At 42.0% G+C, this 21,836-nt stretch overlaps 1 protein-coding gene across 2 annotated transcripts in view; it reads right to left on the bottom strand.

The window, feature by feature from the left end:
* The window catches only part of LOC109917838 (ferroxidase HEPHL1-like), a 266,721-nt gene that overhangs the window by 209,431 nt on the left and 35,454 nt on the right, over nt 1-21,836 (bottom strand). For both annotated transcript variants that reach the window (XM_048598134.1, XM_048598135.1), the window contains exons 5-10: nt 20,609-20,863; nt 16,805-16,973; nt 11,346-11,485; nt 11,129-11,260; nt 5,174-5,385; nt 958-1,108 (exon numbers count right to left, since the gene is read on the bottom strand). In XM_048598134.1, coding sequence (XP_048454091.1) covers nt 958-1,108; nt 5,174-5,385; nt 11,129-11,260; nt 11,346-11,485; nt 16,805-16,973; nt 20,609-20,863 — 1,059 coding nt within the window. The remainder of the gene's footprint in view (nt 1-957; nt 1,109-5,173; nt 5,386-11,128; nt 11,261-11,345; nt 11,486-16,804; nt 16,974-20,608; nt 20,864-21,836) is intronic.

Raw genomic sequence — 21,836 nt, 5'->3', positions numbered from 1 at the left:
AGCCTCTCTGCTCCTATGATGCTGCTTGGCCTGCTGTGTTCATCCAGGCACTGGGAGTTAGTAGGTAAGGTAAAGGCCTCTAATTCCTAGCCTCCATAGCCAGAAATGAAGGCTGCCTAATTCTTAGCCTCTTTGTGACTTGTCCAGGTTAATTATTTATCAATGGTAACCCTCCAGGATGTTGGGGAATCAGTGATGGCAATATCATTAAATGTCAACATAAGATGGCTAGATTATCTCTTATTGGAGATGGCCATTTTCTCGTATTTATGTCATGGCAATATTACTTGCCATTTATCAACCACCACGTCCCTTCACTCCAGATAGCGACTTACAATTTCATTGGATGATAGGTGCTTTCCAGTGCCCACTTCCGTGAGAATGCCTAGGCAAGTAGCACGAGCAGATGGTTTTGTGGTGAGGCACTGGGAAAAGGATTGTAAAATGACATCATGGCCTCACCTTCACCATCAAACATAGATCACTGAATAGCCATCAAATATAAATCTATTCCACCGTTAGGTTTACCCAGGGGCATCGAGGTCAGTCGAAGCATTCTGACTACTGCTCTGAATGATAGCAGCAAACTCAACATGGTCAACAAATTGACCAAAAGCCACAGCTACATTTTTCAAAAATATGTTTTCTCTTTATATCACTAGCTCTTTCCATCAATAGTGAAGTTGCCAGGTCTACAGGAAGCTTATTAATTTTACTTTGTATACTTGCAAACATATGTGTGAAGAACTGTACTGCCATCATTTGCTGGCAGACTTGTTAGGGGTCTTTTTTACCACACAATAATGCAGAGCACAGAGAAATACTGACAATCCTCAATAACAACATCATCAAATTAAAACCACTTAAAGGTTTAAAATTTCACTAATTACACATTACAAAGTGCAGCAACACCCCAAAGTGCTTAAACACAAAAATATTCCCATGACAGTCACGCACCGTGCATTTTATTTGATTCTTGAAATTCTTCATCCTCCTGATCGATGTTGGAAGCATTTTGAACGAATGTCTCCAAATTCTTTGAAAAATACCAGCTAAGATTTTCATCAAAAACTGTATACAGCAAGTAAAACTCCTTTTCTATGTCTTTCTGCAAAGCAAACACATTTCATAAGTTGGAAGGATGCTTTTGAGTTGAAATTAATGGAAAACTCCCAAGTGTGAACACTGTGTTTGATATCATTCCAAATCAGAAACCCAAATAGATTCAGTATACTGTGCAACAATTAAAGACACAGGCTTGGTGGACTCTCTTAAAGGTGAAGGCAGTAGATTTATTCACTCTGTTCAGTTTCAACAAAGCTACAAATGGTCATGTCTGGATCTACTCCAGATAATACAGGATTATTTGTTGCAAGCAGAAACTGAACCAAAGTCATTCACCAGGACTCATAACATTTTTGGAGGAACAAAGGTGTCTCGATTCAATAAATCTTCTCTTCTTCTGGAATTGCCTGCTCAAAAGAAGGTAATTGGTGATTACATCCCGAAGCATGACAAAGCATCTTGACTTTTTACTACGTGTAAGATGAGGAGGGAAGCTTTGCATCTGCCTTAATAGGAATGGGTTTTGAACCTCCTGCTGCCGGTTTTAATCTGGTTTAGGGTCAGGAAGAAGTGTAGCAAGCAAATGGAAGTTGTGCGGTGAGCAGGGTGGCAATAAGTTGACAGCAAAGCGATGAGTGAGGCAGTAAGTATTTTGGAGGCCAGTGTTAAATTAGACGCCAAATGGGATGGTGAGAAGCTGAGAAAGGGAGGACAGGCAAGTGACCAAGATGTGTAGCAAGGGGCCGGAGAGTAGTAACAAAAACAAAGTTGCTGGAAAAGCTCAGCAGGTCTGGCAGCATCTGTGAAGGAAAAGACAGAGTTAACGTTTCGGTTCTGGTGACCCTTCCTCAGAATGTAGTGATGGGGTGGCAAGCAGTCAGCAAACAACAGATGCATAACAATAATAAATAAAAGCAAAATAATGCAGATGCTGAAAATCTGAAACAAATTCTGAAGAAAATGTTGGAGAATTTCAGCAGGTGTATGAACATCTTCTGACTGTTTCAAACCAGGCACAAAAGCATGGATTTAGCAATGGGAATGAATACAATGCATTGGCAGACAGAATAGACACAAATCGTGTCAGTGTGATGGCAAAAAAACAGCCTTTCGCAAAGACATCTATAAACATATTAACTCATTTAAAATAAACTATTTAATGTTTATTTAACATTAGCAAAGACAGAAATGTTGCACAACCACAGTAAATATTTCTACACAAAATTTATTTTTTTTTAACATTTCTTCGGGATGTAGGCATCACTAGCAAAGTCAGCATTTGAAGCTCTCCTTAATTGACCTTGAGAAAATGGTGGTAAGCCACATTCTTGAGCTGCTGCTGCGTGTCTTGTGTGAGTACACCAATAGTGTTGAGGAAAGACGGTCCAAATTTTGACCCAAGGACAGTGAAGGAACAATTATATAGTTCCAAGTCAAGATGGTGTGTCGCTTGGAGAGGAACTTTCAGCTGGTGCAAGTTTCCTAAACTGAACTAAGTCCCATTTGCCTGCAATTGGCACGTATCCCTCTAAATCTTTCCTATCCTTGTACCTGTCCAAATACCTTTAAATGTTGTAACTGTGCCTGCCTCTACCAATTCCTCCGGCAGCTTGTTCCATATATGCACCATCGTGTGTGAAAAAGTTGTCCCTCAGGTACCTTTTAAATCTTTCCCCTCTCATCTTAAACCCATGACTTCTAGTTTTTGGGAAAAGAATTTGGTTATCCATATTATCTATGCCCCTCATGATTTTTTAAACCTCTATAAGGGCACTCCTCAGTCTCCTAAATTCCAAGGAAAAATGTCCCAGCCAATCCAACCTCTCCTTATAACTCAAACATTCCTGTCACAGCAACATCCTTGTAAATCTTTTTTGCACCCTTTCCAGTTTAATAACATACTTCCAATAGCAGGGTGACCAGAATCATATGCAGTACTCCAAATGTTGCCTTATCAATATCTTGTACAGCTGTAACTGTACTCAATGTTCTGACCAATGAAAGTAAGCATGCTAAACCCCTTGTGAATGTTATTTACCAGTTATCAGCCCAAGCCTGAATACTGCCTTGATGTTACTACATGGGAACACGGACTGCTTCAGTTTCTAAGGAATCACAAATGGTACTGAATACTGTGCACTCATCAGTAAACATTCACACTCTGACCATATGATGGAGGGAAAAACATTGATGAAGCAAAGATGTTTGGACTTAGGACACTATCCTAAGGAACTCCTGTAGTGATGACCTAAGAGGTAATTAACTTCCAGCAACCATAACCATCTCCCTTTGTCCTAGGCATAACCTCAACCAGTATAAAGTTTTCCTCTGATTTAAAATATGTTGTAGTTTCTTTTTTCTTTACTTTTCTTTCATAGTATGAGAGAGTTGTTGGTAAGGACAGCAATTGTTGTCTATCTCTTGTCCATGCTTTGAACTGAGAGGCTTCTTTGGTCATTTCATGGGGCAGTTAAAAGGCAGCCACATTGCTGTGTGTCTGGAATCATATATAGGCCAGACCAGCTAAAGACAGCGGTTTCTTTATCTAAAAGGCATAGTGAATCAATGGGTTTTTACAACTTGCGATGATAAGTTGCCATTGTCATCATTCCTGAGACTAGCACTATTTTCCATATTCCAGATGGAATACTTCTCACTTACCTAATGAGTACAGCTCCAACAACACCCATGAAGCTTTACACACAACCTAGGACAAAGCAGCCAAGCAGCTCGCTTGATTGGCACCGTAGCCACAAATGTCCACTCCATCCACCATGACTGCTCAGTAGCAGCACTGTGTACCACTGCAAAAATTCACCAAAGATTCCCAGACAGCACCTTCCAAACCCATGACCACTTCCATCTAGATGGACAAGGGCAGCAGAAACATGGGAACACCACCACTTTCCAGTAAGATGCCAGTGTAGTAGGGCTTCTGAGCTCCATCCACTTTTCTTTTTGGTTCTTTTCTTTTATTCTGTCCGTTTTCTCATTTTTCTCTTTCGTATTTTTTCTTTTTTGTTTTAATTATCACTTGTCGAAGAGCTCTGTGGTGGCAACAGCATCAGCGGCGAGTGGACCCAGCGCAGACTTGTGGTGGCGGCGGAGGTGAGTTTGAGTTCCCGGCGGCTCCTAGCATCACCTCATGGCTGCTTTGGCAGAGGCAAATCTCTATGTTCCCAGTGGTGTCTGTGTCCAGCGCAGGTGCATGGAGGCAACGGTAGAAGCAAGTTTGGGCCCTATACGAGACCCGACAACATCAACGGTGACTGCATCTGCAAGGTAGACCAGAAGCAGACTCATAGCGGTGACAGAGTTGAGTTTGAGCCAGTGTGGTACCCGGTGGCATTTGCCTTGGTGAGATCCAGCGAGGACTCCTAATATTGAAGTTGTCGGTGGAGGCAAGATGGCACCAAACAGCGGTGACTTTCGTTCCAGTGGTGGCGGCGTGGCAAAGTGGAATTGTGCCTGGCCACCAAGCCTAATGTCCATGGCAGAGCACTTAACAAGAAGGACTGTAAAGTTGAACCCTTTTCCTTTATTTCATTATTTTTCTGCCTTTATATTCCCTGTTTTGTTTTATTTTACTGTGCTTTAAGATGGCACCAGACAGTGGTGACACTATACAACACTTTTCACTGTATTTTTACATGCAACAATAAATAAATCAAATCAAATCAAATCACCTGCAAGTTCATCTCCAAACCATTCACAATCCTGATTTGTGAAATATTGCCGTTCCTTCACTGTCACTGGTTTAAAATCTTGGAATCCCCAATACATGGACTGCAGAAGTTCAAGAAGGCACCTACCTTCTCAAGGGCAATGAAGGACAGGCAATAAATGCTGACCAGCCAGAGGCATTCACATCCAATAAGTGAATAAAAAAAATTATTAACTGAAAACTGAATTCTACCAGAAGCCATGCTAGGATTTGAATCACTATTTCCAGAGGACTAACCTAAGCCTCTAGATTACTAATCCACTAACATTACCACTATGCACTATCTCTTTTATAAGGTAAAGGAAAAGTAAGTTGCAACTAACAAAACGAAAAATAAGAAATATATTTAATTGAATAGACTTAAAGAATTCAAAGGCAATCTACCTGTGAACCATCTGGATTTAGTGTATTCTGTCTGCATACAATCAGTGGTCCAACAAGGCCTGAATTGGTGTCCTCAACTGGATTGGTGGCAGAATAGTACATCCAAGTTAGGCAGGACGGATCGTTCACTGCAGGTCCAACATGGTCAGGTACTGTCCACTTGTACGTGAAGGATGTGCCAGGCTCTACATGGGAACCATTTTTCTCAAAACCTTAAAATTCCAATTAAAAAGATAGTAACAAGAATTTTGTTTCAGACTTATTCTCAAAAGTTCCTTTGCAGTCTGATGGAATGATTTTTTTTGTCAAGTCATTGACAGTGATCTGTATAGTTATGAGTGGACGTTCATAAGAAGCTGTCTTTCAAAAAAAATCACACTATAGTTCTTCGTGTCACAAATGCCGAACTTTACAACTTAAGGTGAAACAGACTATTCTGCAAAGGAGGATGGTTAGCCACAGTAACCATCTATACGCATAAACAGGCCCATGTGATTTGGATTCTATCGAGTAAACAGAAACCTACTGAAATTCCAAGTTACAGTCCTAACACATTTTCAAAAAAGGGCAGGGATAGCAAGAACTACAGATGCTGAAGTCAGAAATAACACAGTATGGAGCTGTAAGAACACAGTAGGCCAGGCAGCATCAGAAGAGCAGGGAAGATGATTTTTCAGGTCAGGACCCTTCTTCAGAAATGGGGAAGGGGAAGGGAGCTCAGGAATAAATCGCGAGAGGAGGGGAGGGCCTGGGGAAGATAGGTGGGATGGTGATAGATGAGTACAGGTAGGGAGTGGTGAGGACTGGTCAATGAGGTGGGAGGGGTGGATACAAAAACAAAGTTGCTGGAAAAGCTCAGCAGGTCTGGCAGCATCTGTGGAGGAGAAAACAGAGTTAACGTTTCGGGTCCGGTGACCCTTCCTCAGAATGGGGTGGGGTGGATAGATGGGAGAGAAGATGGACAGGTTGTGTCAGGTCAAGGAAGTGAGATGCAATGGAGGGTTGGACATGGGATGAGGCCAGGAGTGGGGAGATTTTAAAACTGGTGAATTCCATATTTAGGCCATTGGGCTGTAGGCTCCCAAGGCAGAATATGAGGTGCTGCTCCTACAGTTTGTGGGTGGTGTCATTGTGACACTGTAGGAGGGCCCAGGATGGACATGTCACCCAGGTAGTGGGAGGGGGAGTTAAAATGGTTGGCAACCGGAAGGTGTTGTCATTTGTCATGTATAGAGTGCAAATGCTCTACAAAACGGTCTCCTAGTCTACGCTTGGTCTTGCTGATGTAGAGGAGGCCACATCTGGAGCAGCGGATGCAGTAGACCAAGTCCTACAGTTGGTCTCACCGACTTCCACAGCTACCTGGACTACATCTCACCTCACCCAACTTCCTGCAAGAATGCAATATCCTTTGCCCAATTCCTCCACCTCCGCTGTGTCTGCTCCCAAGATGGGGCATTCCACTCCTGCACATCCCAGATGTCCTCCTATTTTAAGGACCATAACTTCCCCCCTCCGGTGATTGAAAATGCCCTCAACCGCATCTCTTGCATTTTCCGCACTTCTGCCCTCACATCCCTTTCCCTCAACAAAAATAAAGACAGAATCCCCCTTGTCCTCACATATCACTCCACCAACCTCCGCATCCAATGTAACATTCTCCGCCACTTCCACCACCTACAAGCTGACCCCACAAACAAAGAGATATTTCCCTCCCCACCCCTATCTGCCTTTCGTAGGGACCGCTCTCTCCGCAACTCCCTCGTCTGCTCCACAATCACCAGTAACCCCACCACCCACGGAACCTTTCCCTGCAACCACAGGAAGTGCTACAGCTGCCCTTACACCACCTCCCTCACATCCATTCAAAGCCCAAAACAAACTTTCCATATTAGGCAGGGGCTCACCTGTACATCCGTCGACTCGGTCTACTGTATCCGCTGCTCCCGACATGGCCTCCTCTACATCGGTGAGAGTAAGCATAGACTCAGAGACCGTTTTGTAAAGCATCTGCGGTCTGTATGCAACAAACGGCAACACCTTCCAGTCGCCAACCATTTTAACTCCCCCTCCCACTCCCTAGGTGACATGTCCATCCTGGGCCTCCTCCAGTGTCACAATGACACCACCCACAAACTGGAGGAGTAGCATCTCATATTCCAACTCGGTACCCTACAGCCCAATAGCCTAACCATGGAATTCACCAGTTTTAAAATCTTCTCACCCCCGGCCTCAACCCGTGTCCATCCTCCCTCTCAACCCCACCTCCTTGACTTGTCACAACCTGTCCATCTTCTCTCCCACCTAACCACCCCTCCCATTAAACTGACCAATCCCCATTACTCCCTACCTACACTCACCTATCAACATCCCACCTACCTTCCCCAGCCCCACCCCTCCTCTTTCTATTTATTTCTGAGCTTCCTTCCCCCTCCCCACTTCTGAAAAAGGCTCCCGACCTGAAATGTCAACTTTCCTGCTCCTCTGATGCTGCCTGGCCTGTTGTGTTCTTCCAGCTCCATGCTGTGTTATTTCAAAAAAGGGCAATCTGCTTTTTGAAAGGTAGGGAGAGACATAACATACTGCTGTGGAGGTACAGTCTGCTGACAAGACAACGTTTCCTTTTCAAAAAGATGGGAACTGAACAAACAGACCTCTTGGAGATTTCGAACAGGGAACAATTGGATTGGGTCTCATCAACAAAAGTCAGATCTGAAGCATTCAAATTGTTTTTCCAGGATACCAGAGGTTTTGGCCTTGTGTGTAGGGAGGTGAAGTGAAACTGCTGGAGAGCTGACAGTTAATGTGGGACTGGTCCTGTAATTATACATATCTGCCAGAAATGTGCACACAGCTCCACAGTTTCATAAGACATCACTTGATTGCATTAGTTAATGAGAATGGAAGTACCTTTTCTTTTGTTTTGTGCATTAACTACCTTTTGGTAAAGTTTATTTTAATGATTTTAGTTTGTTTGTTATAGCTAAAGTCTTAAAACATGAGATCTTATCTGTCGGTTGCTAAGAAATTCATGTTTTTTTTAAAAGCTCTCAGTCTCTTAGGGATCACAAACACTCTTTTGTTCTAACTCACCCAAAAATCATAAGAACTCCCAACCCAAAACATCAACTTTCCTGCTCCTCTGATGCTGCCTGGTCCCCGGTGTTCCACCAGCTCTACACTGTGTTAACTCTTTGGTTCTACTGTGTGTTTACACAGACAAAGGAAATTTTGACAAAGAACTTTGATGATTTACAGTGCTACATAAATAAAAATTCGCACAAGGACTCATAAAAACCTGAATGCCTTTAAAAAGGCTTACTCTTACAGTCTGTGGGCATCTTAATGGTCACCCTTCCTGTAGGTTCACCTGAGGCTACCTCTCCATCAAATTATAATGTGTGCGTTGGATATTCAGTGCTAACAATTCCTTGAAGCAGGAATTGGCACAATAGCCACTCTCTACCCTTCGGTTTCAGTTAATGAAGTTCTCACCAGCTTTGAGTGCATGCTTTAGGTGTCTATTCCAGATTTTACTACAGGACACGCTTAAGCTTAGCAGGAATCCAGTAGAATGGATGTTGTAGAATCAGATAATACACCAAGCATGCTGGGAAATCAAGCCAAGCATTGGCCAAAGTAACTATGCAAAGATACTGAAATAAACAAACTGCAGACCCAGACAGGCAAGCTGCAGCTGCAGACAGCACAATACACAATTGACTAAGCCCATTTATCAGGACAATAGGAAATATCGAGCTGTTTCCAGACCAAAGGGACACCTCACACTCATATCTGGGAAGCCTACCTGACTTATGTACCCTGACACTTTCAGAAATGAAGGATCAAAGACCACCCCACCATCTGCATAGCACTGCCTGATTGGGTCTGATCAATCTGGGCGATCGATTCCTGATCAATCCATTGGTAGGAATCGAAGATCCTCCCAAAGGGGTGCGGAAGCTTCCAAGAATAAGAATCACCACAACAGTACCCTCGGGAGCGGTAACTTGAGACCAACCACCATAAGAAGAGGCACCCCTGGGACCACCGGGAGAGGAAGATCAGATGACCATCACCACATGGATCAAGGTCAAGGTCTACTGTGATGATGTTTGATCATTCCAAGTTAAGCTAAAGTACAAAACACTGACTTATATTTACAGCATTAATTGTCAGATTTATAGTATTAATTGTTAGTTTGTAGCATAATCGTTATTATAGTATTAATTGTGTTATAATCAATAAAGTTCATTTCATATTACTATTAAGAGTTGACTCACTGTCCTTTGCGGGATATATGAGCTAAACACACTGTGTCGCGAATGCAACAATTTCTGTTAGATTTCCTGACCTTCTAATCATCCTGCAAACACCCAGATAACCTGGAAACCGATATCCATTTCAAGCCCACCGACTCCCACAGCTACCTAGAATACACCTCGTCCCATCCACCTTCCTGCAAAAATGCAATCCCCTATTCCCAACTCCTTCGCCTCCGCCGCATCTGCTGCCAGGATGAGACATTCCACTCCCGAACATCTCAGATGTCCTCGTTTTTCAAGGACTGCAACTTCCCCCCCTCACTGGTCGAGAACGCCCTCGACCGTGTCTCCCACATTTCCTGCAACTCATCCCTCACACCCCCTCCCTGCAAATAACAACAAAAACAGAAACCCCATCGTCCTCACGTACCACCCCATCAACCTCAGGATCCAACGCATCATCCTCCGACACTTCCGCCATCTGCAATCCGACCCCACCACCAAAGACATTTTCCCTCCCCACCCTTATCTGCTTTCCGGAGGGACCACTCTCTCCGTGACTCCCTTGTCCGCTCCACACTCCCCTCCAGCCCCACCACACCCGGCACTTTTCCCTGCAACCGCAGGAAGTGCTTCACCTGCCCCTACACCTCCCCCCTCACCCCCATCCTAGGCCCCAAGAAGACCTTCCACATCAAGCAGATGTTCACCTGCACATCTGCTAATGTGGTATACTGTATCCAATATTCTCGTTGTGGCCTCCTCTACATCGGGGAAACCAAGCAGAGGCTTGGGGACCGCTTTGCGGAACACCTACGCTCGGTTCGCACTAAACAACTACACCTCCCAGTCGCGAACCATTTCAACTCCCCCTCCCATTCCTCAGACGACATGTCCATCCTGGGCCTCCTGCAGTGCCACAACTATGCCACCCGAAGGTTGCAGGAACAGCACCTCATATTTCCTGCAGCCCAAAGGTGTCAATGTGGACTTCACAGGCTTCAAAATCTCCCCTCCCCCTACCACATCCCAAAACCAGTCCAGCTTGTCTCCGCCTCCCTCACCTGTCCTTCCTCCCACCTATCCCCTCCTCCGACCTCAAGCCCCACCCCCATCTCCTACCTACTAGCCTCATCCCACCCCCTTGACCTGTCTGTCATCCCTGGACTGACCTATCCCCTCCCTAACTCCCCATCTACACTCACCTTTACTGGCTCCATCCCCGCCTCTTTGACCTGTCTGTCTCCTCTCCACCTATGTTCTCCTTTATCCATCTTCTATCCACCTCCCCCTCTCTCCCTATTTATTTCAGAACCCCCTTCCTCTCCCCCATTTCTGAAGAAGGGTCTAGGCCCGAAACGTCAGCTTTCCTGGTCCTCTGATGCTGCTTGGCCTGCTGTGTTCATCCAGCTCTACACCTTGTTATCTCAGATTCTCCAGCATCTGCAGTTCCTACTATCTCTGCAATCACCCCAATTATGATACTTAGTTGACAAAACTGGCCTAGCTCAATTTGAGCAGTAAATGCACAATCTTAATTCTAACATGGGGTCAGAGTGATATAAAAAGGATAAATCTCAATTATTATAATAAATAATTCTGTAAACTTCAGTCTCAATTGTACTATTTTTAAATGTACTACAATTTATAAAAAGAGAAACTCGCAAATAGAGCACGAACATTAACTTACCATCAACGTAGCTCACTCCATCAAACACCTTTGTAAAATGGACACCATGTGGTTGAATGCTGTAGGCACGGTCTGCATTATTCACAAATGTAACAAAAATCGTGTCTCCAACTTCGGCTTTAATTACTGGGCCTTATAAAACAATTAATCAAAATAATGTAATTTTGTATGCTTTCAAGAAACATAAAAAGTTTAAACATCAAATCATATATGATACCAAGTATTCCTAGATGTTCTTCCACTTGTAATCGATCTTTTCTAGTGCTAAAGGTTTCATCAATATATTCAACGTAACGAACTTTCCAGTATTCTCCTCCTATTTTATCAGTACTTCTCTTGAAGAAAATCTCAGAATCACTGTAAAAAATTAAAAGTACACATTTATTTGCAAAGAGTGAAAATATTTTTAAAAGAATACATTGTATTCCTAAAACAGTATGAACAATTCTTTGTATAATACTGTAAGTAATTGTTGAGACATACAAACAGACCCTCCATCTAAGCTTCATTGTTCATCCAATATGAACATTCATACAAGAGGATGTAGACAACCGCAAGAAGATGCTTTAAGTGGTTGAATACAGACAATTTGTCAGCAACACACCATGCACATAATCGCATTTCTTTACAGCAGCAGATATCATAGTGGAGAGCCATCACCACGAAGAGGAAGAACACCTCATTAACATAGTTAATTAGACTCCCACAGTGCAATTGGGAGCCAGTTTAAAATTTGCTGCAACTCTGCAGTGTAAAGATCTCACTTCATTAGTTCTCACTGGTTAAGATTACCACATATGGTTCCTTTACATTACTAATTAAGTATCTTTGAAGCACTGACACACACATTTGGATGTCTTAGCCTTAATGACCAAGGAATTGTGCCCATTTTTTACAGGAATTTCTCACAGGAAGTTTAAGAACTGGTAAATGATAGCATACAGACATAAAGTTAAAAATTAGGATTTTGAATTATTACTTCCCACTAAAATTATCCTGTTCCTGAAGTAGTTGGTAAGCAAATACAAAGTCAGATGACTGACAAAGGAACAGAGTAAGACCATTGTTCTTGTACCAAACAACTGTCATACTAAGTAAGCCCAGCCATAAAGGATAAATAGTTGAGACTGTAACAATATATACGTGTTCTAAGGTTGCAATAAATTGTTGAAGAAAGAAAGTTTGCAGAATCTTTTATTGGTTGATTAAATGAGTGACAAAAAGTGGTAGAATTTATTGAGCACTCCAATCCCCAGAAATACTTTGTGTAAAACAAACTATTTTTTAACAAAGAACAAGGAACAATACAGCACAGGAACAGGCCATTCAGCTCTCCAACCCTGCGGCGACACATTTTGCCCCTCCACATTAAAACCGTTTTCACTTACAGGATCCATATCCCTCTATTCCCTTCCTGTTCACGTATTCATCAGGTGCTTCTTGCATGTTGTAACTGTTTCTGCTTCCACCACCTACTCTGGTAGCTCATTGCACTCACCACCCTTTGTGTGAAAAACTAGCTTTGCACATCTCTTTTAAACTACACCCCCCTGCTTTGAGCCTGTGTCCCCTAGTAATTGACCCCTCCACCCTGGGAAAAAATCTCATACTTTCCACTCTATCCATGCCATTCACAATCTTAGAAAACTTCTATCAGGTCACCCCTCAGCCGCCTGCCTTCCAGTGAAAACAAAACAGTCTATCTAACCTTTCTTCATAGCTAAGATGCCCTATATCAGGCAACATCCTCGTAAACCTTTTCTGTACCCTCTCCAAACCATCCACATCTTTTTGGTAATGTGGTGACTAGGCAATGGGGAGATGATGGCCTAGTGGTATTATTGCTGGATTGTTAATCCAGAGAACGAGATAACATTCTAGGGACCTGGGTTTGAATCCTGCAATGGCAGATGGTGGAAATTGAATTCAATAAAATATCTGGAATTAAGAATCTAATGATGACCATGATTGTTGGAAAAACCCATCTGGTTCACTAATGTCCTTTTGGGAAAGAAACTGTCATCCTTACCTGGTCTGGCCTACATGTGACTCCAGACCCACAGCAATATGGCTGACTCTGAACTGCCCTCTGGAACTAGGGATGGACAATAAATGCTGTCTAGCCAGCGATGCCCTCATCCCACTAATGAATAAAGGAAAAAAAATTGAGAACTGCATGCAATATTCCATGTATGGCCTAACTAAAGTTCTATAAAGCTGCAGCATAACTTGCCTGTCCTTATATTCAGTGCTTTTCCAATGAAGGCAAGCATGCCGTAGGCTTTTTTAACTACCTTATCTACCTGCACTGCCACCTTCAGTGATCTGTGGACCTGCACACCTAGATCTATCTGCATATCAATACTCCTAAGGGGGTTCTGCCATTCACTGCATAATTTCCACCTGTACTTGACTTTCCAAGATACTTCACCTCACATTTGTCCAGATTAAACTGCATCTGCCATTTTTCTGCCCATGCCTCTAAGTGATCTATATCCGCTGTATCCACTGACAATCCTCCTCACTATCCACAACTCCACAAATAATTAGACCAGCCACATTTTCCTCCAAATCATTTATGTAAGCCATGAACAGCACTGATCCCTGTGGAATACCACTAGTCACAACTCTCCATTCCGAAAAGCATCCTTCCACCACTATCCCCTGTCTCCTATGACTAAGTCAGTTCTGTATCCATCTTGCCAATTTAATCCTGATAATATGTGACTTCACCTTTTGGATCAATCTTCCATGAAGGACCTTGTCAAAGGCTTTACTGAAGTCCATGTAGACAACATCAACCATTTTTTGCTCATCAAACATGTTCATCACCTCCTCAAAAAACTCAATCAAGTTAGTGAGGCACGACCTTTAACCATTAAGAGCAGGAGAAATAAGGTGCATTTTACCTTTACTCATAAACCTATTGACCTACATTGACAACACAAAACAAAAACCTTTTTTTTGGGAGTGGGGAGAACTTACATCTTTTGCATCTGGTGCCGCAAAATCTTCAAATGAAATGAAATAATTACAAATGTTACCGATGGTTACCTTTTCATTGTAACACAAAGACTGCATAGAGTTTGTAAGCTATATAGCAGAAAAAAAAAGCATTTTGCTCAACTAGTCCATTTATTTATGCTCGACTTAAATCACTTCCTACCCTTCTACCAGGACCTTGCAGTTAGTTAGCTCAGTTGGTTGGATGGCTGTTTTGTGATGCAGAGTAATGCCAACAGTGTGGGTTCAATTTCCACACCAGCTGAGGGCACCATGAAGGGCTTGCCTACACTAACCCCGCCCCTCAAGGTGGTAACCTTCAGGTTAAACCACTACCAGTCATCTCTCTCTAATGAGAGAGCAGCCCTATGGCAACTTTATCTTTACCATGGTCTGGGACAGGGAATACATCAGAGTTCAATGACTGGGACCTGCTGTGCTTAACTCAGAGTGGGTCTGCAGCCAGGATCAGTACTGGGACTCATGATTTCTTTCCCTACCCTTGCCATCAGCATAAAGTTTTACTTCCTACTCTCCCTTATGCTCATTTAACTTTCCAACAAATGCATCTATACTATTTGCTTTTACCTCATGCAGTAGCGAGTTCCACGTTCTCAGTACTCTCTGGGTAAAGTTTCTTCTGAATGTCCAATTTGATTTCTTGATGACTATTTTATATTGATCACTTTTGTATTGCTCTCCTCACCAGCGGAACCAAATGCATTGGTCTGGAATTTTGTGGAGCCAAGCCAGAAGGCCTTTAAAAATGACTTCCAGATTCCCAATCCCAATTCTATTTCCAGCAATTTGGCTCATGCAGGAAAATGGTACAAGTAACCAGTCAACACTACTGCCATTGTCAGCTTGCAGGGATGAGCATTCGAAGTCCTGCCCTACTACTTTAATGGAGTACTTTAGAGGAGTCGTGAATCACAGGGGAACTCAGATTCAAGATGGTAGCCAAAGAAAACAGCAATTCAACATTCCCTTTAAAACAGATTGCCTCCTTACTCTCTCATAAAGCTTTCAGTCAATCAATAACAACTATTCATAATATCAAGGTCAGTAGCATATCAATTTCCAATCTTTTAATAGTTTACAAACAAGAACAAAAGGGAGTTTCAATACCTGTGTATTTGTGTAATTTAAGATATCTATGTTACGTATTGGCCCTTTGAAAAGTTAAGCTTATATTTCCTCTTTGCGTTCATAATTTTATTCTGAGTTGTCTCAGAATTTCTTTTGTAATGCCCTTCCCTATACTTTGGGAATGTCACTTGTTTTGCCTTCAAGTTTTTCCTCATGTCGTTATCACAATCTATGGCATCTCATGGTACCATGTTTAGGTAATTCTTGTTTTTAGCAAAATATAACTTCCTTGTATTTTGGTGAATACATTTTAATTGTTTTCTGCTGTGATTTGACATCATTGTTGGCTGATATTACTTTACCCAATATTTACTTTCAGCATTTACCAGCTTTTCTCCAATAAAGTATCATAGTCTTTATCATTCTCAAGTCTTTATTAATTATTATCCCAAACTTTATTATATTATGGTCACTATTACCTTAATATTCTTCTATGTCTACTTTTTAATCTGCTCTGGTTCATTTCCCATTACCATATCCACCAGTGGATCCTCCATTTTTGGGCTCGTGTATATTGGGTTAGAATGGAGACCTGCACATATTGCAGGAACTTTTATTCCTTTATCCCCTTTAGCTACATCTTATGGCCAATTAATTTAGTGATATTTGAAATCCCCCATGATGATGATGGCTACTTCAGTTGTAATTATTTTCCTAATTTACTCCATACTTTTCCTCTGCCTTCCTTTCAACATTTGGTGCATTGTAGACCATCCCTTACAATGTGATTGAGCTTCTAGGATTCTATGACACATTATCTCTATCTAAATTGATTCTATTTCTGTCGTACTAATGGCTGCATTACTTTTTTCCCCACTCTCATTATATTAGCTATTCCATCTCCTCTTTTTCCTGCTATAGCTTTTGAAATATATGATACCCACAATGTTTGATTTCCAGCTCTGATTTTTCTACTACATTGTCTCAATAATCCTGACTATAAATGGGACTTCCAGGAATATATTACTACGAGCAGGTGCCCAGTTTTATTTTGCACCTTGTGTTCACAGCTGTAGAAACAGTTTAATTCATTTTTAGAAGCAACTCTAATTTTATTTTTGACCTTTTTTAAAAACGGTCCTATTGTTTAGGTATATTTATTTTCTGGATATTTGTTTCCTCCCTTCGGTTTGCTCCATGCTCTCCTTGCTAATTTCATTTAGTTTGAGCTTGTTTCACTTCTTTTCAATAACTACCAGTCCAACAGACTCTTTGAAGTCTTTGCCACTATTTACTTACCATTTCAACTTGGAAACTGGCCCAATTCCAGTTGTGTGGAGTCTCATCCATTGGTATAACTCCTTCCTATGCCAGCACTGGTAGAATTGCCCTGTGAAAAAGCAAAGCTTTTCCCATGCCAGCCCTTTAGGTACTTGTTAACTCCCCTAATTCCCTGTCTCTTTGCCATTTTTAAAATTTGTTTGTTCATAAATCAGCTGCATGCATGAAGTCGTATGGCCAGAAGATTCAAAAGAACATATACACATTTAACCAGTATTACAGATCAATTTATTTTAAAATTACCTTCCTTCTGTATCTAGTGGCTGACCGTTGAATAAATTCTTATTTGTCGGACCATATTTCCACCGCTCCATTTCAGCTGCAATAAAGTACTTTCTCTCTTTACCAGTAAGTGTAGTTTCTGAATAGTTGTGTCCACATTCCTGCACAACAAACAATGCCTGCATGCCAGCTAGAAAATAAAGAAAACAAGACTAGGGAACACAAATCTTAATTGTTAAAAGGACACAATTCAGTAAAAGAAATTATGTTGGCAAACCTTTTCTTCTCCATACACTGCACCCTCGATGCTATAAAACCAGAAAATGCAAGAAATATACTGCATCTTGGGCAGTATCTGTGAAAAGAGAACAAAAGGCAATATTTCCCCTCCTTGGCTGAAAAGTCGGGAGCAAATCTGTTGCTCGGCTGAGCACAGAAAGGGCAGGCACAGGATTGCACATTGCTGGACAGAATGTCTGTGTAGTGATTGGAACCAGCCGGATCTTGTTGACTATGAGATCCTTGATTGGAGTTTTTAACGTGGGCCAATAAGGAAAATCCTGGCTGGCCAATATAACCAGGAGATTAGAATCTCCTTAGTTGAGGCAACTGACTCCGAGTTGGCTGGCCACTGCCACCGTACTGTGCACAAGTAAATAAAGGATGACTTGGTGATGGGATAACCAGCCTCTGTGAATTATTTCAGTGGTCATGGATTGAAGTAAAAAAAATAACTAGGAGATGAGAATCTCTTCAGTTCAGGGGACTGACTCCAAGCTTGCTGGCCACTGCCTGCATACTGTGCAGAAGCAAAAAAAGGGAGACTTGGTGACGGGATACCGGCCTCTGTGCAGTATTTTCAGTCTGTTTCCTAGCATCATCCAACCCCTGGATCTTTTCTCCTGAAACAGAATAGGAAGTGGGGATTGCTGCTGACGGGTAATCCCATATTGAGGCTGCTTAAAAGGTCTCAATAAGGCCAATACTATCAGGAGCTGACTGTAATTTTCAAGTCAACTCTAGGTATCCAGAAATGCCAAAAATCAACCAAGGTGCTTGCAAGCAGCTTTCACCATGGCCAGACTGGTACAGAGTGGGGAGGAGTGACCAGATTGTTTTTGGAGGATATGGTGGACCTCCTCGCTTTCTTGCCTTCAGCCACAGGCCCTGCTGTGAAAGAATTCTCTCTCTTCAATGGACATTTAGCATCAAAGGACATTTTCAATTTAAACTTCAAACTGTTTATGAGAGAAAGGTTTCAAAATGGAGGGGCCTTCACACTCACTTACCTGAGAAGGTAGATGGCTGCTTCGTCAATTGGACAACACTCCTGCCTTCCAGAAAATAATAGCCCAATGTGGGGAAAATTGCAGCCAGCTGACTGTTTGCGACACGGTGAGGGATTCTGGCCTCTATTTCTGAAGCCCACTGTGAAATTTTGTTAATTCTGTTCCTCTTTCCACAGATGCTGCCTAACCGTTCATTATTTCCTGTATTTATTGTTTGTAATTCAGATTTCCAGCATTTGCAGTACTTGTTTTTTTTCCTGTTGCTAATGAGTGGTTCTACAATTATCAGAATACCTCTCATACCTATATTACAAAAACTACTATTTTTCTGCCTGTGCCAGAAATAGACAGCTCCTAACCTTGTTACAACAGAAATATGATCAAAAAAGCTGAACTCCAGAGGTGAGATGGGAGTGTCTATATAAAGGCCACAATGAGCCCTAACAAAAACAAAGTCAATGGAAATCGGAGTAATCTCTTTACTAGTTAGAGTCATACTGAGCACAAAGGAAAATGGCTGATGTTGTTGGAGATTAATTGTTTTCAGGATAGTGTCCTAGGTCAACCATCTTCAGCTGCTTCATCAATGTCCTTCCCTCAGTCCTAACATAGGAAGTATTTTTGTTTGCTGATGATTGAACAACGTTCAGCACCATTCAGAACTCTTCAGGTACTGAAGTAGTCCACGTCAATATGCAACAAAATCTGGACAACATTCAGGCTTGGACTGATAACTGACAATCAACATTCACAACACACAGGTAAGGGCCATCTCCAAGAAAAGAGAAACAAGTAATTTCCCCCATTACATTCAACGGCATTACCACTGTTGAACTCCTCCACTAACACTGTCTAGGATGTTACCATTGACCAGAAACTGAACTGAACTGCCATATAAGTGCTAAATGGGTCAATGGGCTGAAAAATGGCAGATGGCGTTCAATCTGGATAAATGCAAGGGACTGCATTTTGGTGCAACAAACAAGGGTAGCGCTTATACAATATATGATAGGGCCTTGGGTAGTGTTGTAGTACAGAGGGACCTAGGTGTTCAGGTACATAATTCTTTGAAGTTTGTGTTACATATAGACAGAGTGGTTAAAAAGGCGATTGGCACGCTTGCCTTCATTGCTCAGTCCTTTGAGCACAGGAGTTGGGAAATCATGTTGAGGTTGTACAGGACATTGGTGAGGCCTTTTCTGGAATGCTGCATCCAGTTCTGGTCACCCAGTTATTGAAAGGATATTATTAAGCTGGAGAGGGTTCAGAAAAGATTTACCAGGATGTCACCGGTTATGGAAGGTTTGAGTTATAAAGAAAGGCTGAATGGGCTGGGACTTTTTTCACTGGAGCATAAGAGGTTGGGAAGTGACATTATAGAAGTTTATAAAATAATGAGTGGTATAGATACAGTTAATGGTAGTTGTCTTTTCCCTAGGATGGGGGATTTCAAGACTAGGGGGCACATTCTTAAGGTGAGAGGAGAGGGACTTGAAAAAGACATGAGGGGCAATTTTTTACATACAGAGTGGTATATGTGTGCAATGAATTTTCTGAGGAAGTGGTGATTGTGGGTACAGTTACAATGTTTGGATAAGTATATGAATAGGAAAGGTTTGGGGTGATATGGGCCAAGAGCAGGCAGGTGGGACTAGCTTAGTTTCTGTGCTATATGAGTCAATGACTCTATGAGATAAAGAGACTGGAAATTCTGAGGTGAGTAAGTCACCTCCTGACTTAACAAAGCCTGTCCTTCACAAAACCTACACTGCACAAATCAAAACTGTCATAGAATATTCCACACTTGACTGGATGGATCTGACGAACAACATTCAAGAAGATTGACAAAATCCACGATAAAGCAGCCAATTTGATCAGCACATCATCCAGCAATATAAACATTGACTCCCTTTAGCACCAATGCTCAGTGGTAATAATGTGTACTACACACAAGATACACTGCAGAAACTCACCAAGACTCCTTCGAAAGCAACTTCCAAACTCTCAGTCTCTGCCGCCTAGACAACAGCAGCACAGTGGCTCAGTGGTTAGCACTGTTGCCTCAGTGTCAGGACCTGGGTTCAAATTCTTTATGGCATATTATGACATGAGCAGGGTAATATTGGGGTGAACTGAACCTTTAACAAACTCAAATAGAAATCATAGAATTGATTACTATTTACTTATGTATGGGTGGCAGGCTGCTGATTTTGGCCCCTCTCCATATAATCTGAGGGTGAAGGTTGTGGATTAGGCCTCAGATGGAGAAGTGATCAGTGATAAACACCACAGGATCATAAATATCCTGATGTCCAAGTTTCCCAAGCCCTAAAAGCGCCACTGCTCCAGGAAATCAGTTGAGTTAAACCCTAGGCCAGGGTTTGGCAAAATAACCAACTAGACCATCACTGTTACAGATACATTTTGATCAAAATATAACTTTTTAAAAAAATCTCTCAACCAACAAATCCTCATTAGCTTTGCTCATAAATAAAATGTAAAACAATCAGCTAAAGTCAGCAACTCAATTTCTCACCCTTAATATGGTCATTCACTTCGCAGCTTAACAACCATTTTCCAACATTTCTGGAAACCATTTGTACTGTGACAAATGTAGCTGGAAAAAGACTAATGACATCCACTTTATGACCTTTGTTAATGAGAGTCTGGCCATGAAAGTATGCTGAATGAATATCAACTTCATTTCCTATTGAAAACAAGTGCCAGGAAATAGACTGGCCATGGCACATGTTCAGCCCAGGTAGATTTCCAAAAAGAAAACCGTTGATAGCTGAGGAAACAAAAGAGAAAGTTTAAATGAGGCCTTGTAAAGAAAAAAATACTAAACATTAAAACACTAAGTGCTGGAGGTCTTAGAAAACATAAAGGCGGATATATCTCTGGGACCTGAGTAAGTGTATCCCAGGGAGTTGTGGGAAGTTAGGGAAGAAATTTCTGGGTCCCTAGCAGAAATATTTATATCATCTATAACCACAGGTGAGGTGCCGGAGGACTGGGGGGTGATTAACGTTATGCCTTTATTTAAACAGTACTGTAAGGAGAAGCCTGGGGACTATAGACCTGTGAGCCTGACATTGGTGTTGGATAAGTTGTTGGAGGTGATTCTGAAAGATAGGACTTACATGCATTTTGAGAGGCAAGGACTGATTAGGAATGGTCATCGTGGTTTTGTGTGAGGGAAATCATGTCTCCCAAACTTGATTGAGTTTTTCGAGGAAATAACCAAGAAGATTGATGATGGCAGTGCAGTAGACAGTGTTTGCATGGACTTTAGTAAAGCCTTTGACAAGGTTCCGCAAGGTAGACTACTTAGTAAAGGTAAATCACAGGGAATTCAGGGTGAGCTTACCAAGTGATACAAAATTGGCTTGACGGTAGGAGACAAAGGGTGATGGTGGAGGATTGTTTTAGGCATGTGACCAGTGGTGTTCCACAGGAATCACTACTGGGTCGAATTCTGTTTGTCATTTATATAAATGATTTGGATGACAATATATGAGGCATGGTTAGCAAGTTTATAGATGACAACAAAATTAGTGGTAAAGCGAACAGTGAAGAATGTTAGAGATAGTAGGAACTGCAGATGCTAGAGAATCCGAGACAACAAGATGCAGAGCTGGATGAACAAAGTAGGCCAAGCAGCATCATAGGAGCAGAAAGGCTGACGTTTCGGGCCTAGACCCTTCATCAGAAATGTGGGAGGGGAAGGGGGTTCTGAAATAAATAGGGAGAGAGGGGGAGGC

Source organism: Rhincodon typus, chromosome 6 (assembly GCF_021869965.1).
Source record: "Rhincodon typus isolate 14 chromosome 6, sRhiTyp1.1, whole genome shotgun sequence".
Classification (NCBI taxonomy): domain Eukaryota; kingdom Metazoa; phylum Chordata; class Chondrichthyes; order Orectolobiformes; family Rhincodontidae; genus Rhincodon; species Rhincodon typus.
Note: the sequence above shows the minus strand (reverse complement) of the source record. Positions and strands in the feature narration are given on the sequence as shown.